This window comes from Drosophila pseudoobscura, chromosome 5 (genome assembly GCF_009870125.1).
Source record: "Drosophila pseudoobscura strain MV-25-SWS-2005 chromosome 5, UCI_Dpse_MV25, whole genome shotgun sequence".
In the NCBI taxonomy this organism is placed as follows: Eukaryota; Metazoa; Arthropoda; class Insecta; order Diptera; family Drosophilidae; genus Drosophila; species Drosophila pseudoobscura.
This window is the reverse complement of record NC_046682.1, coordinates 622,662-640,047: the sequence shown is the minus strand read 5'-3', so window position 1 is coordinate 640,047 and position 17,386 is coordinate 622,662. Positions and strand designations below refer to the sequence as shown.

Genomic DNA, 17,386 nt, shown 5'->3' with positions numbered 1-17,386 from the left:
CATCTAATGGTCCAATACTTACATAGATTCCCTAGAACTTTCAGAGGACACATGCGCTCTTCTGTGCTCTGTTCACACATGGCACTGCTGGGGCACTCGCAGGACTTGCAGTCGGGGGAGACATAGTAGGTGCTGTCAAAGAAAACACTGTCATCTTGCAGAATTCGCTGGCTTTGTGTGTGATGTCATCCAAACAGAAGTCAAACAGAATGCGGTCTGTATATTTATTCTTGGACGTTGACATGCAATGACTGCATCTTTCAAGAGGCGATGCAGTTACTGCACCGTCAAGTGGCCCGTGTGAAACCAGTAGAAGGCTGTTACGCGCGGATCCCAGGCAAAACGCAGCCCTCCTCCCGCCCAACCGACCGAGGGGCGCTGCCGCATGACGCGCATTACGTAGCCGAACCGAACGCGAACATGCAAGAAAGATAGCTATTAGACTAACATTCGAGGAAAATTAGCACTAAACTTACTAAGAAACTAAGCATGCAATCAAAATACAAATACCACTATAATTACTAATTACTAGAAAGGTGTGTAAGGATTAGTAATTTAATAAGAGGAAGAGAATTAGTGTTGGATATAATATGGTAGAGGGAATTATAATCCGAGCATAAGACCCTAAACGGTTCATGCAAGGAATAATTCGATCTACAAAGTGGAAGGAACAACGGTAAAAAATTTCCAGTCAGTCTAATAGGAATCGTGAAGTTTATGCGGCTTTGGCAGATCAGGGCTGTCTATGTCACCCCTTATCAAGTTGTGCATAAATATCACACCAAGCATTTTTCTATGGTTAACTAAGGATGGGAGGTTTACTAATAGTAGTCTACTAGAGTAAGATGGGAGTCTTACACCCGCATCCCAGTTAAGGCCCCGCAGAGCAAAGAGTACAAATTTGTTCTATACTGATTCTATACGGTCCTGGTGTACTTTGTACTGAGGGCACCATACACAGGAGCCGTATTCTAAGATCGGACGAACAAGCGAGGTATAGAGAATCTTTTTTATATAGGGGTCGTCAAATTCCTTTGACCACCTCTTTATAAACCCAAGCACGCCCATGGCCTTATTTACCATGGTAGAAATGTGTTCGGAAAACTTTAACTTGGGGTCTGACATAACACCCAGATCATCCACCAGGGTAATTCTCTCAAGAGAACCCCCAAATAGGGTGTAGGGAGCCAACAAAGGGCTAGAACGATGAAATGTCATAACTTTGCATTTCGAGGCATTAAGGTGTAACAAGTTTGCACAACACCATGACTGAAAGCTATTGAGATCGGATTGCAAGCGAGAATGAAATGAAATGTCCTTGTACTGGACACAGAGTTTAACATCATCCGCATACATAAGTACTCGAGAGTATGTTAATACTGAAGGCAAGTCATTAATAAAGACTGTGAAGAATAAGGGGCCTAGATGGCTGCCCTGTGGTACAAAACTTTAAATAAAATAATTTTGATAAAGTCTAACATTTTCGCAGCATGTTGTTTTCAAACTGTAGAATTAAGTTCGCTGGTCTGGATTTTAATAGTATTAAAGATAGATATTTTCTGATGCTGACCATTCGGACGAGGTACATACGTATGTAAATGTAGCACAATATATCCCGTTAGTTTCAAATTTTTGCCAGGAAACATTCATGAAAGAATACTTGTTTTTTGACCGATCGTTTCTTTGGCAGCTACATACATACATAAATACATATATACTATATCGGTCGGTTCTTCCCAATTTTAAACCCTTTGATAACACAAACTAAATATAGGGAACTGATAGTATCTGTAAATATTGCCTTACATAAAGGACCCTACATGTATCTATATTTCAAATAATCATCCAGTTTTTAATTAATTTAATTAAAGTAAAAAGAGCTGGTTGGGTAGTACTTATTAAATTAATATGGCATATTTCTGTAGGCCGTTAGGTCGGATTAAATCGTTGGACCAGTGAAGGTCGTTTGCTATCCGATAGCATCGCTGAGAGCTTTTTAGAACGAATTTCAAAGACAAGGAAAAGTAAAAGCCGATAGCCTAACACAGTCTGTGTGGAAGCTTCCTTCGATTCATCTCTAGACCACCTTAATTTAGTTCAGTTTAGAACGTCGGAAAAGTCGTAGACCAACAAATATTTATTGCAGGTATATTTCAGCATATTTGCATTGGGAAACGAGTTTATAGAAAAAAATTGTGAAGAATATTTAAATAAAGTGAAATTTGCTTACATATGTGAATATGAGTTTAATCAGATTACTTTAAATATCTGTATACATATATTTCTAGTATGTATCCAGCTAGTAGATGGCTTTCGCGCATGCTTTTAATACATAGGTTCAAATGTGTATCCATACATATCAAATATATTCTTTCACATAAGTGTATGTACATAGTGTATTACATATCAAGATTTTCTATAAATTCCATTCATAAAATTAAACAAATACCCAAACACCCATTTAGATACACATAATACTTCAAATAGATTATATTTACCTGATCTAGCGAGAGTATTTATTTCACTATGTCTACAATGTGTCTACCTTTGTTACAAGATAACTTAAGAGACAAGACAACTTGAAACAATTTCTAAAGTGTTTTAAAAGGTTAAGTTATAAATATAAATTAAAAATAAATGTATATACATAAATAGCCATTTACTGACTTTACCAGTAGCCATTTTGTATGATATCCTTTAATTATTAACTGTATGAATTAAGAGGTTAAATATAGTTTTGAATAACTTTTTGCAAAGCAGAGGAGAGAGGAGTTCAATCCGTTTAAAGAACCGAGAATCTCGAACTGAATCCGAGTTGATATAGTAACGAACTTCCGTAATGAAATACAAAAGGTGACGGAACAAAAAAAATCAGTAGTCCGCCAATATCGAATCCAATAACAATATCGTTAATTATTGGTGGAGAAAAAACTTATTTACTTCTGAAGTAAATTTTTTCAACATAGCCAATTTTTTCGAAGGAATGTTCCTATATGGTGTGTTCATTAATTAGGATAATTGACTCCACTGTTGCTGCTAAGCATGCTTTTACTATCTTACAACTAAAGTAAATACCATATGAACCAGTAATAAAGATAGATTCGGCGCGCCGAATATTATACACCCTGGAACTTCCTCGCCCAGTCGCAGTCCCGTTCCCTGCTGCCACCAATAAACATATTACTTTTAATCAAAATTTAAATTAATAATTAAGACAGCAGATACATTTAAAGCGTATTTTAAAAACAATATGATAAATATATAAAATGGTTGAAAAGGTCTGAAGTAGACACTTCTAAATATCGAAATATATATCCATTTGCTGTCTTTTCCCACCAACAGAAAATATTGTGAGTTATTTAAAACCATATATTCACAAAAATGTAATAGTGTAATAAAATTATCTAATTGAGCGTTCATTCCTATAACATCTTCATATAGATGTTGGTCCTGGTTGGTATAATGGTTCCTTCCCTTCCTGCCGATTCCAACTGATTTACTATACAAACCGAAAAGTTATATAGTAGTTTCGTAATCCATTAACCTTTAAACATATTGTTGTACTGAATGTAATATTTACTTTAATTGTATTTACATCTTTTTCAATGATTTTCGGGTTTCTTACAACAGGATGATAACAATTACATACTTTTTTAGTTTGGGGATGGAGAAACACGGTTCTGAAACTTGGAATTCTCGTAAACAATGCCATCCAAAATATTTACGCTTCATTATAGATGGAATGGGACAGTGGGTGGAGAAATGCAACTTCGTTTTTATGAGGAATTGTAAAATTGGAAAATCCCATAAATACCGGAAAAAGTAATTAAAATTATAAAGCGGACATTTGCACATTTTCAAGCTATATGCACTGTTTTTTCGACCAACACCGCACTTGCACTATTAAACGCACAATCAAAATATGTAATGCTCACTACTGTACTGGCTCACTACGTACTGATTGTACATTTTTGTAATTTGTTTTTTTTTAGATTTATTCAAAATATTGCATACATTTTAAAAGAAATCTAAGAAAAATTTTGATCACAGATGAATATGTTCGTCTGATGTGGGGTAGAGGAGAGAGCTTCTCTTAGTTAGTTTCTTTATAGATATGTATCACCTTCTCATCGTATGATATTTCACATTGTGATCTAATCCAATGTGAAACAGGTATAATTGTATAATTATCCTTGCGTAAAACCCGTCTAAAAGTAACTGATAAAAACGGCCTATATATATTTATTAATGACTATGTATGTAGGTACATTGTACGTACATACATACGTAAAGGCATAAACATTTTTTTTTTAATTTTTACTAAAGTAGTGCCCTGACAGAAAAGAATCTTCATATCCAAAAAGAATATGATGTACATATGTGTACATCTTAAAGAATCGGATTCAATAGCTTTATAACCTCAAAATACTACAAAATATTAACAGGTTTTTTTTCATCAATATCTGCGTTTACTAAAACATGCACTAAAACAGTAAATAATGGTATTTAATATTAAACTAAGGTCGAGTAATTTTGTTAGAATTTTTCATTCCCCTATGAAGAGTTTTTACAGCACAGAAAATCTCAAGTAATTGAATTCCTTGCGGATATGTTGAAAACTGTTGCATTAAAGTTAAAATATACATACATATGTAAATATACAAAATATAAAGCACAATTTTGTAAAGTCTTCGGTGTACAAAAAAAAACCATGGTTTGATCCCCTGGTTTTTTATGTTATTACTAACGGGAAGTATTTACATACGTACGTACTTTTTACCTTTTTTTTGTCTTGGTACGACTGCCATATACGAAATAATTACTATCAGGATAAGTTGACACAAAATGGCACAATATAAAATTATCTTAAATTTAGAAAGTCAACGGCATATGCCGGATACGGCATTTTGATTTTGTTTATGTACATGCATATGCTAACTCTACAAAAATTATTATCAAGCTTTTTGCATGCTTTATTAACACAAAAAAAAATGGATTTCTTCTTTTGAATTTAATCACAATTTTTCTCTAATTCAATAGATACAACTAAATATTTGAATACATATCAATCCGATGAAAAACGGAGTCAGTTTTCTTTTGATATAATCTTTTCGGGATTCTAAAAAAGACATTACTAAGATGCATTGTTACCGGATTTTGGTGCGTATACAATTGTTTATTATGTGTGTTATAAAAGGTAAAATAGCTTATATAGATACATACTTAGGGGCCTCCGATGCCTCCGATGCCTCCGATGAATCGCAATTAAGCAGAAACTATTTGGCGATCAGACATTTAATTTCTGCCAAAACTTTTTTACATATCGGGGAGATATGTAAGTTATAAAAAATGTATGTATGGAAGCATAATATTATATGTCGAAGTTACATACATATGTGTATATCGAAGCTTTCTTGTCATGTTAGTTAGTTAGCGGTTAGTTAGTAATCTGTTAGTAATCCAGAAGGAGCACGGTATGAAACCGTCTAGAGTAGGCTCATAAGGTTTGAAAGTCCTGGTATCCGCGTATGGATATTTCCATTCTGGCGTTAAGTTGAATTCGTACGACAAAATGTAAAAAAAAAGTAGTAAAAAAGTCAGTTCACTGGGAACGGCTTTAAAGATATAAACCAAAATACAAATACAAATTGTGCAAATTTTGACTATTTGTATAACATTTTGTATAAAATATTCAGTGCTTATTTTCCAATAATGAAATATAGAAACCTTTCCTATTTTGTATAGTCGATACTCGAAATGGGTATAAAGGTATATTATATTAGATCTGGTAATTTTCTATGATTTTGCGTTTTTATTTTTTCATATGTTCAAAATTGTGGATGACACAGATTTTCGTCCTTAGTGGGGGCGCTTTCTTCATTCTGGCTTTAATAATGATACGATCTGATTGAGATTCTACAGTCTAGAGGATATAGTTATTCTCTATAATTCTGTGTTTTTGATTTTCTACAGATTTTCGTTATTTGTGGGGGTGGTGCGAAGTTTGGAAATACATTTCTAATAGTGAGATATCAAAGAAAATGTCGTTGCTCTAGTTCTTATAGTCTCTAAGAACTAGGCGTTCATAGGGACAGACACACAGAAAGACAGACATGGCTCAATCAACTCGGCTATTGAAGTTGATCAAGAATATATATTCACCCTAATGGGGTCGGAAACGCTTTCTCATAGACCTAACACAAATCAATTTTCCCGCCATATCGAAAATCATGTATAACAAGGGAACAGGGAATAACAGGGAACGTTGGGAGCCGCGGCACGAGCGTCTACATTTATACCCAGGCAGTATATACTTACGTGGTTAATATGGGGAGGGGTGACCTCTTCGCGAGAAAAAGAGAGGAACCACGACCGCTAGCTGTTGTAAAATTATTTCTTGCACTTCGATTGCAATTTCATTCGTTCCTTAAAATATAATAATATAATAATCATCCGGTCTAAATAAGATTCGGCAATGAAGATTATATATGGTAATTTTTAAAGGTTCTGCGTTCTCTGTTTTCTTAAAATCTGTAAAATTGTGTGTTTGAGATGCATGAAATGTCCCTTTGGCATAATGAGCGGGTGCTGAGCGTCAAATTCTAGCGATGAGTTGCCAAGACGACCGCCAACTCTAAGTAGTCCAGAATTATCGATGAACGGGTTGAGCGAACTAATCGAATTGGATTTCATGACTTGACCATTGCGCCGAATCTCCTTTATGTCCATCCACAAATTTGTCAGCTGAATGTGTCGAATTAGAAGATGCGTTCCTTGCCGAATATCAGCAACGGTGAGTCCTGGATGCCTAAGACGATGTATAAATTTATGCATGTAGGCGAATGTGCGCTGCATGCGAAAGAATGAATTCGCAAATTTGCATCCGGACGTGAGATCGGCATGTGGTGACGTGATAAGCAATACTCTCTTGTGAAGCTCCAAAGTTGCTATGTCGTTAGCAGGAGATACAGGCCACTTATCCTTGGAGCCTAGCAAAAAGGATGGGCCGTGGAACCATAGCTCTGACTGGATAAGATGGCTGGGAAACGAGCCTCTCGAGAAAATATCAGCAGGATTTAAAGATGTGGGAACATAGCGCCATTCCATGGCTGCCGTCAACTCCTCCTGAATTGATGCCACTCGATTTGCCAGGAAAACTTGAAGTTTGGCTGGCTCGTCCCTAATACAAGATAATGCTTTTGACGAATCCGACCAGCAATAGAACCGACCTGTAAAGATTCCCATGTCCTTTACATTCTGCATGACTTTCGCAAGTAAATGGGCTCCACTTAATTCCAGCTTAGGAATCGATATATTCTTTAGTGGCGCCACTCGCGACTTGGAGCACAAAACGTGGCTCGAAGACTGGGCTTCCCTGGACACGACATACACGCAAGCGCCATATGCTTCTAAGCTGGCATCACAGAATCCCTGAACTTCTGTAGCCACACTAGAACGAAGAACCAAGCGAGGAAATGAGATCCGAGAAATGCTTGCCAAACTATATCTCAAGTCCATCCAAGTTGAATGCAACGCTGAGGGTAGGCTTTCATCCCAATCCAAATTTTCTCTCCAAAGCTACTGAAGGAAGATTTTGCACCTGACAATGACTGGATTTATCAATCCAAGATGGTCGTAGAACCGAGCAATCGTAGATAAAACCGACCGCTTTGATGGCTTTGAGTTTGTGTCCAGTGCGGACAAGTCAAAAAGCAACTGATCCGAAGCAGGGTCCCACGCTAAGCCGAGAGTTTTGGCTATGTCGCTTCCATCATTAAACTTTAGGAACTTCTCTATGTCATCTTCAGGGGTTCCCTCAAGTACTTCCTGGTGACTGGAGCACCATTTCCTAAGACTAAAATTACCACGGGACAGTAAAGCTGATGTTTGGTGCATCTTGTCCATGACCTGTGCGACCGAATTGCCGCCCGACTGCCGCAGAGCAGCTGAGCCAAGAGGGTAGGACTCACCCTCGTCGATGGCCAGCTGGTGCATTGCGCGGACCGCTAAAAATGATGCAGCCCTCGTCCCGTATGTGACGGTGTCTAATGTGTAGACTTGAACCTCGGACTCGATGGAATCTCGACATAGGATGCACTGATACAAATTGCCGGGTGGAGACACTCGTACGCAGCGGTACATTTTACAAATGTCCCCGGTGAGAGCGACTGGATATGTTCGAAAGCGAATCAATATGTTAAACAATGCAGGCTGAATAACAGGGCCCGTCATCATCACATCATTTAGAGAATATCCAGTTGATGTAGCTGCGGATCCATCGAAAACGACACGGAGTTTTGCCGTCGTACTGTCCTCCTTTAGGACACAGTGATGAGGCCAGAAATATTTGCAAAGGCGGAATACCGCTCCTTGAGTGTAGTGGCAGGCGAACTGCATACTCCCCGGATGGCAACCGTGAAAGGTGGCTTACGAAATGTGCTTCACAATCGTCTTCTTCTTTGGTATTCAACCCAGCCTCTACATAATTCTCGACTTTCCAAAACATACGAAGAGTTTTATCCAACCTTGCTTCCATCTCAGCTATCGAATCTGGACAATTGGGCGTGGCCAAAAGCGCCGAGCTTGATACCTTCTGTCCACCGCCGGATACGATCCACCCAAGCCTCTTCTGCAGAAGAGGCAGGCCATCGGTGAGTTTGATTTTCCCTACGCAGAGCAGATCATAAAAAACGCTCGCACCAATGAGGTTGGTAACCCGTTGAGGATTGAAAAATGCAGGATCAGCAAGCTGAATGTTAGATGGAATACTCCAATCGGATACATTTACTGTCATTCTTGGTTGAGAATCGGTAATCGTGGGGGCGATGAGAGCAGTAAGCGTAGTTGTGTAAGCAGAGGTGCGAGAATGCATACAAATGCTTATGGTGGATCCCTCAGTAGAAACCCTGGTATCGCCCAGCCCAGACACAAGTGCAAACGATTGAGTTCTCCTAAGCTGTAGCTGCGGGGCGAACCTGGATGTGACGAAATGCAGCTGCGATCCTGAATCTAAGATGGCACGACAAGGAACTAAAACGCCAGACCGATTCTTCACGAGAACCACGGCTGTAGCCAGACGCACGACATCAGAGTGAAAACCTTGGGCAGCAAGAGAGATAGACGAAGTTAGAGGCGAGCTGCTAGCAGAATTTTGAGTAACGGAAAGAGTGTCCGGTTGAACGGCCAGATCGGGAGGAGTAATACCTGGGCAGCTTTGTGTTGTGGGCTGTATACTATCGAAGTGCAACAAACTATGATGCCTACCGCCGCATACTCGACATTTTCCACTATTGCATACGCGGGTCCGGTGCCCCGGTTTTAGGCAATTGAAGCATAGGGAAAGCTTCTTCACTTCTTTGTGGCGCAGCAACGGTGAGACATTTCCGAATATCTTACACGAGTATATTCCATGGCCCGCCCGCATGGCAAAAGACGTATACAGACGGGTCGGCGGAAGAGTTGGAAGCTACAAACGTTTTCTTAACGTGCGTATAGGAATGGTTTTTCCCACCTGATCGCTACTAGTATGTGTCGCTGTAGCATATTCCAATCGCTCCATTTTCTGGCAGCGTTGCTGCAGGAATTCGAAGAATTCCTCTGCGGTAGGTATAGCATCCGACGATGTGTGCTCCTCCCATTTGGTTTGCGTCTTCGAACCCAACTTTTGCAGCAGCATGTTGATGACCATGAATCCTGAAATCTCGTAAATTGACTGCATCCGAAAACTCCCGAAGCCTTTTAGCAGAAGGCGAGTCTACCCTCTTTAGCCCAAGAACCTTCTTGATGTGTGCCTGGAAAATAAGTCCTTTGTTATTAAAGCGTTTATTAAGTATATCCAGAGTCGCCCGATAATTGGCACTGGAGAGCTCCAACGATCGAACCGAATCCAAAGCCGCATCAGCGAAGCAAGAGCGAAGGTGCTGGAATTTCTCGATGTCACTGAGATCCGCATCCGCTTCAATCACCGATTTCAACATTTCAAGGCGCACCTCGACTCCCGCGGCGGTCAACTTATCGATTTTATTCCCCGCGATGGATCCGCCTAGCCTGTGCAATCGATCATATAATGACTGACTTTTACGCTTATACAGACTCAGTCTGGAATCAGCCACCACAATATTTCCGCCCGCGCCTGTATTCGGATCGTTGTCCATGTAAACCGTTGTGCAATTCGACACAACAACGGAAAATGAAATACCGCTTAAGCGACGATGTATAGACGCGAGAGGGAAAATGCAAGACACGAAAAGTCAAGAACCGCGGCTGCAGCAGCGGAGAGAATGAGAGATTCGACGCTTAAAGTACGCTTAAATTTGTATATATATATTCCAGCCGCACTCTCACTGAATTTGCACTTTAAACTGTTTTTCAACGTGCACCCAAATGTATTTGTTGGTAGTTAAACTACCCAACAACAAAATATTGTATAATTAATAAGTGTTTTTAACGGAACGCGATTAAGCCATGGTTTTATATCACGTCGGGGGGTCACCAATGTTTGAGATGCCAAGCTTTTTTGGCACCTATGTGTTTCAAAAATGAAAACAGAATTTGGTTTAATCTTTATAATTCGTTTTTAATTTTGGTGGCATATCGGAAACCGATTGTTTGCTATGGCCAGATAGAATTTAGGCGCAGAGGGGTTAGAATAGAACTAAACTATAGACGACGGCGTTAGATCAAAGTGATTGCCGAAGTGGCGGCAGCAGATCAAAGTAATTGCCGAAGTGGCGGCGGCAGAGAGCCCCTTTAGCGGGAGAACGCAGCAGCTCTGCAGAAAGTCAACGTTTTACAACATAGGCGGCTCTCTCTGCTCATACAATAATAATGCTTAAAGTTACGGTTATTATTTGGCGGCTGGCCCGAACATTGTGTTTTCTTCCTTCGTGGGGGCGGGACGAAATTTTAAAATACTCAACATTTTGTTAGCTTAGCTCTTATAGTCTCTGAGATCTCGCCGGCAGATCCACTTCCCCCTTATACATATGTACATACTTATACTCTTTGAGTATCGGGTTTAAAAAAAGATGATACTGAACTTTATCCAACAAACAAAACAGTTTAAACAGATCGCAAAAAACCAAAAGGGCTCTAACTTCAAGAACATTCTATATATGCACCTTTCTATGTCCTTAACATTAATAACTAAACGTTAACTATTTGTGCCAATTGACCAAATGGTCGATAAAACTAAAAAGTTGAACTAAATCTATAAATTAAATCCTTGCAGATGAAGTTTATACAAATAGATGTACTGGTGATCTTGATAAGCCTAAAACAAGGAAATGGAAACTACATAGGCACGCGTGGTCGCGAATATCCTTCGCAAAGAAATGCGAATAATAATAACGGCGTTAAGAGTGAAGACTCGTCAACCGTAGTGAATTCCGGCGGAGTGAGGGCGGTCGGGGAAGTGTTTGTACCAAAAACATTTTCTCTTAGCGCACAAGAGCCAACATGCGAACAGCTTCGTGCTATGTGGATGTAAGTTAAATTATATGTTTTCATCCTCAGAAAGTCGAAATTAACCTTTCACTTACATAAAACAGATTTTCAAAAAGGCAATCTCGAGCTGCTGAAATAACAAATGAAATACCAACATATCGTGACCCCTTTACGTATAATGTTTGGGATCCCCTTTATTCTAACTCACGAGTTCTGGGATCGTAAGTAATTACCTTAATTTTCAAACAACTCGAAAATTTACATATATTTCAGCAAATACAAGACTCTCAATTGGTGCCCTGTTTTCTTTTAGTTAAATTAGAAATATTAAATTAAATACTGAAAAATTTAATTCTTCACTTTTCCAAGATGATTTGTTCAGATAACCTTTTTTTGTTTTTTTTTTTGTCAAAAATTAGAATTAGGATGAGCGCAAGAGAACGAGCCCGTTCCCCTGTGTTTGGTCGTGTTGTGAGCCGAGAACCAATTACGCCGCAACGCATGACCTTTGAGCAGCGTCAGCGATTTGTAGATCTCGGATCAAGTGGCATTGGCGGCCCAATCCAAGCTCGTTTCTATGGGTCTGAAGGGCGTCCGCAAAATGCAGGCACACGTAGGTCAAGTAAAAATCGATACATGGGAGTTCCCAATGGAACGGGAGCTAGTTTGACCGGAAACCAAAACTCGGTTGCTGTACAGGGCAGCTTTCAGAAACTTAAAGAGCTCATATGGACGGAACGCGCTAAGGAGTTAACGCAGCAACGCCGAGATGAGGAGTTAGCAGCACGAGCAGCCGCGCTTAAAGAAATTGCTAACGGTCAAAAGTAAGAACTAACTCTTAGTGGTGAATCAAACTTTTGCAACTAATGTAATATTTGTAATTCCAATTATTTGTTTTTATAGCATTCAATCGTCATACAGGCCCCAACCCATCAGTCCGTCTGATTCTATTCTAATGGATGAAAATCGAAGTCCAGAAGGTGGCAGCTATCAATATAGCGACAATAATCGCATGTCAATTCTAAGCGGGCAAAACCTTGAAAATAACAAAAATAATAAAAACGAACATAGGAATCGCGTTCGAGCCACCACACGTCGTATTGGTAATTCTAACTTTGCTCTTTACAATGGTAACGGTAGACAAGCCCATAAAGAAGCTGAAAGTATGTTCTCTGGAAATTACGCTACAGCTCAATCAGGCCGCGGATCCCGCATCCAAATTCCTGCTACTGAGTTATTTTCAAGTGATTTACCAGATAGAGATCATTCTGTTATTGGAATTCCAAGGACCTACCCTATTCGACCATCCCACTTCAGAGAAAGAAATCGGTCCTTGCTGAAAGAGGTAAATAAATAAATAAAATAAATTATTTCTATTGCCTTTTATAAAAAGTTATCAATTGCCTACACCTTGATCATTAAACTCCTCGTCCACAATATAAAAACGAGGGGGAACGTTGTGAGTTGATGCGGACACCGAAACTCTACAGTTATACCAGATACTAAGTCAGTATGGCTCTCCTCCGGCAGACGCCGCTAATATTAAACAAAACGACAAAGAGTGCGTGCGAGAGAGACAGAAAATCAGTCTGAGCGTGACGTCGGGCGCTGCGTAGCCACTGAAAATTGATTTGTTCCTTTTGGCTATAAAAATTATCTGATCTGATCCAGATTCAGCGATCTGATAGATACGGTCGTTATCTATGATTCTGCGTTTTTAGTTTTCTCGAATCTGCAATATTGTGGATGCATCAGATTTTCGTCCTTTGTGTGGGCGGAAGGGGGAGGGGCGAAATTCTGAGATATACGTTTTATAGTGGGATCTAACAGGAGTGCGGATACCAAATTTGGTTACTCTAGCCTTAATGGTCTCTGAGATTTGTGGATGCCCCAGATTTTCGTCCTTTGCGGGGGTGGAAGGGGATGTGGCGAAATTTTGACATAAAATGGTCAAGGTCCGATATCACAGGAGTGTGGATACCAAATTTGGTTGCTCTAGCTCTTATGGGTTCTGAGATCCTTGAACTCATATTTTGCAATTGGCAAAACCGACCATGAAACCTGCGTGTAAGAGAGAGTCAGAGCGAGAAAGAATGAAATTGTTTTCTTGATTCTGGCTATAATAATTATACGATCTGGTTTAGATTTTGTACTCTAGAAGATATAGGCATCTTCTACGATTCTCCGTTTTTGGTTTTATTGTATCTTTAAAAATGTGGATGCCAAGGATTTTCGTCCTTTGTGGGGGCGGAAGTGGGCGGGGCGAAGTTTTGAAATATTTTTGTAGCAGTGACATATCACAGAAGTCTGGATCCGAAACATCGTTGCCCTAGCTTTTATAGTCTTTGAGCACTAGGCGCTGAAGGAGACGGACAGACGGACGGACGGACAGACGGACCGATAGATATGGCTATATCGACTCGGCTTTTGATACTGATCAAGAATATATATACTTTATGGGGTCGGAAACGATTCCTTCTGGACGTTACACACATCCACTTTTACCACAAATCTAATATACCCCAATACTCATTTTGAGTATCGGGTATAATAAAACATAAACATATTCACATTAGAGACTGGCCTATGGCTGTACTCAAACATTTATATTTTGATACAGAATGAGACTTAGACTTATAATGAGTCATGACAACAGCAATATAAGTTTCACCTATTCCTTAATTTATTTTTAAGCGAACACCCAATGAACATTTCCAGCGTTTTATAAGAGGATTGATGACATGGCCATTGAAGGAGTCACCAACAGAACTACAAAAAAATCAAATAGACTCCAGTGGAAACCATTTTAACCAATTGGATTTACTCGGATTTCACTCTAAGCCTATTGATGTCAACTATTTAGCTGATTTAGTGAATGACAGTCAGTTAAATTTCCTAACGCAACAAATACCAAAAACTGAACAACTCGAAAACGAATTCTCTGAATACGTCAGTTATTAGTATCATTTTTTTCAACCGGTGGCATTGACTACACTGAAAATACTTTAACAAATTTAATTTGGTCCTTTACGTAATTAACAAGATTTTGTTTACTTAAATATGTATATCGACTCTGCACAATATTTACAGTACGAGTTGGCAACAACTTTCTTTTAAGTGTGAAAATCGTCTTCTGCCTTAATTTGTAATTAATTCGTCATGAAGATTTCAATCTTGTATTTGTTGTTATTTTATTAAAGTTCCTTGAATCAAATTTAATTTTATATTTTTGTACTTTATAAAAATATAGAAAACTTACATGACATACTGAGAGTAAAAAATACATTATGCTTAAATATATACAAAAATTGTATAATTGTAGCGTATTATCAGTATACATAAATATCATTAGTTCAAAATCCTAGACAAAGCGCTGATTGATATTAAATTCAATCGAATTCTTTACATCAAAAGAAATATTTAGATATGCATAAGTATATATGGATGTATACTCAAATATTTATCATACAAAGTTAGCTTGCAGATTATAGTCAATTTAAAAACATTTTGAGATAAGGCGGCAAAATCATTGAATTTCAACAATTGAGCGAATTTAAATTTGCTTGGTTTCCTATGTTCTTACAACAATATACATATATGTATGTATTGTACATACGTATGTATAGTATATAATTCATGTGCGTGCATATTAACTGATGAAGTGTTGATATGTGTGTACAAAAGAAATATCTATGAAAATGTACATACATATATATTGCATATACAACAAATGTACATACTTACTATCTTGTATACAATAATAAGACAACGTTTGGAATTACCCAAATGCTTCCAAAACAAAACAATCAAAACTCAAATAGCATAGTTATGAGTGTATGAATTCAGAGTCCAGGGCTTATCATCCAGTTGCTTACAATCATAAAAATGAGAGCCAAAATAAAAGCTAAATAAAACAATTCTATAACATTAGTGACTCACACCAAAGTACCTACATGAGGATTATACAAAAAAAGTTTACTAATTAGTTGTGGAAAACATATCACGATATATAAAGTAGACAAACTTTTTTGAAAAATTATACGTACGTATAAACAATATTTACATATTCATGTAAGAGGATGCGTTGACTAAAAAAATCACTACAATCAGCATTATACAATTAAAAAGGCTTGACAGGAAAAGAAGCATGAATAATGGGAAAAAGATAATACATCAGACCCATTTATTATATTATTATAATACTTACAGTCAGCACAACATTTATTCGGACACTCGTCTATGTCAACTTTCTTTATAAATAACTTGAAAAGTATTTAAGTTTGACAAAAAATTTTTATTTCATTATGAACATGGATATTATTACTACTAATTTCAAAACTAAAAACAAAAAAAACTTCTTTGGCGTATCAAAAAAAATTAAAAGTATCAAAAAAGCCACTTTTTTACGCACAACAATTATTCGGACACTTTATATTTTGTACGAAAAAAACTTATTGTCCCCAATTTTTTCTGATTTAAATATTTGGTGGGGCCGCCCTTAGCTTTAATAACAGCTTTTAGACGTCGGGGCATACTTTTTACCAAATGATTGGTTTCATTTGGATCAATTTTCTCAAATTTCGTCATCAGACCCGTTTTAAGGATTTCCTTGGAGGAAATTTTATGTTTCCTAATTTTTTTTTCTAGCAAATCCCAAACATGCTCTATGGCGTTCAGATCTGGTGACTACGGCGGCGTTTTTAACTGCTTGCACTGGTACAACAGCCATTCTTGGACCAAAAACGAGGTATTTTTGGGGTCATTGTCTTTTTGAAACAAGAAATGCATCGCTTTAAGACCCAATTTTTCGACACTCGCCATTGAATTGTCAGTCAAAATTTTCTTGTAGATGTGTTTGTCCATCTTGGTCTCAATAAACACCATTTGCCCAGGTCCAGCTGCTGCTATACACCCCCAAACCATTACATTTCCACCGCCATGCTTCACTGTTGGGATGAGGTCTTTCTCTTTCATGGCTTGATTATCCTTTCTCCATACTTTGGATGGTCCATCATGTCCGAATATATTATATTTAGACTCCTCATTAAATATAACACTCTCCAAAAAGGAATCTGGCTTATTTAAGTGAAGTTTTGCGAACTCCAATCTTTTTTTTTTGTTCACATCGGAAATGAAGTGAAGCATGGCGATGGAAATGTAATGGTTTGGGGGTGTATGGCAGCAGCTGGACCTGGTAAAATGGTGTTTATTGAGACGAAGATGGACTAACACATCTACAAGAAAATTTTGACTGACAATTCAATGGCGAGTGTCGAAAAATTGGGTCTTAAAGCGATGCATTTCTTGTTTCAACAAGACAATGACCCCAAAAATACCTCGTTTTTGGTCCAAGAATGGCTGTTGTATCAGTGCAAGCAGTTAAAAACGCCGCCGTAGTCACCAGATCTGAACGCCATAGAGCATGTTTGGGATTTGCTAGAAAAAAAAATTAGGAAACATAAAATTTCCTCCAAGGAAATCCTTAAAACGGGTCTGATGACGAAATTTGAGAAAATTGATCCAAATGAAACCAATCATTTGGTAAAAAGTATGCCCCGACGTCTAAAAGCTGTTATTAAAGCTAAGGGCGGCCCCACCAAATATTTAAATCAGAAAAAATTGGGGACAATAAGTTTTTTTCGTACAAAATATAAAGTGTCCGAATAATTGTTGTGCGTAAAAAAGTGGCTTTTTTGATACTTTTAATTTTTTTTGATACGCCAAAGAAGTTTTTTTTTGTTTTTAGTTTTGAAATTAGTAGTAATAATATCCATGTTCATAATGAAATAAAAATTTTTTGTCAAACTTAAATACTTTTCAAGTTATTTATAAAGAAAGTTGACATAGACGAGTGTCCGAATAAATGTTGTGCTGACTGTATGTATGAGCAAACTTACGTACATATGTACTTTGGTTTGGTAGAACGTTTTTTGGAAGATAT

At 38.0% G+C, this 17,386-nt stretch overlaps 1 protein-coding gene across 1 annotated transcript; it reads left to right on the top strand.

Annotated features, from left to right (window-relative positions):
- The first annotated feature begins 2,034 nt into the window (after positions 1 to 2,034).
- On the top strand, positions 2,035 to 12,790 carry LOC26533170 (uncharacterized). The gene is given in 8 exon segments (XM_033381287.1): positions 2,035 to 2,146; positions 3,631 to 3,822; positions 5,041 to 5,160; positions 11,231 to 11,484; positions 11,550 to 11,666; positions 11,865 to 12,269; positions 12,349 to 12,733; positions 12,735 to 12,790. Coding segments are annotated over 6 exon segments (1,233 nt in total). The 5' UTR covers positions 2,035 to 2,146; positions 3,631 to 3,822; positions 5,041 to 5,139; the 3' UTR covers positions 12,786 to 12,790.
- The last annotated feature ends 4,596 nt before the right edge of the window (positions 12,791 to 17,386 follow it).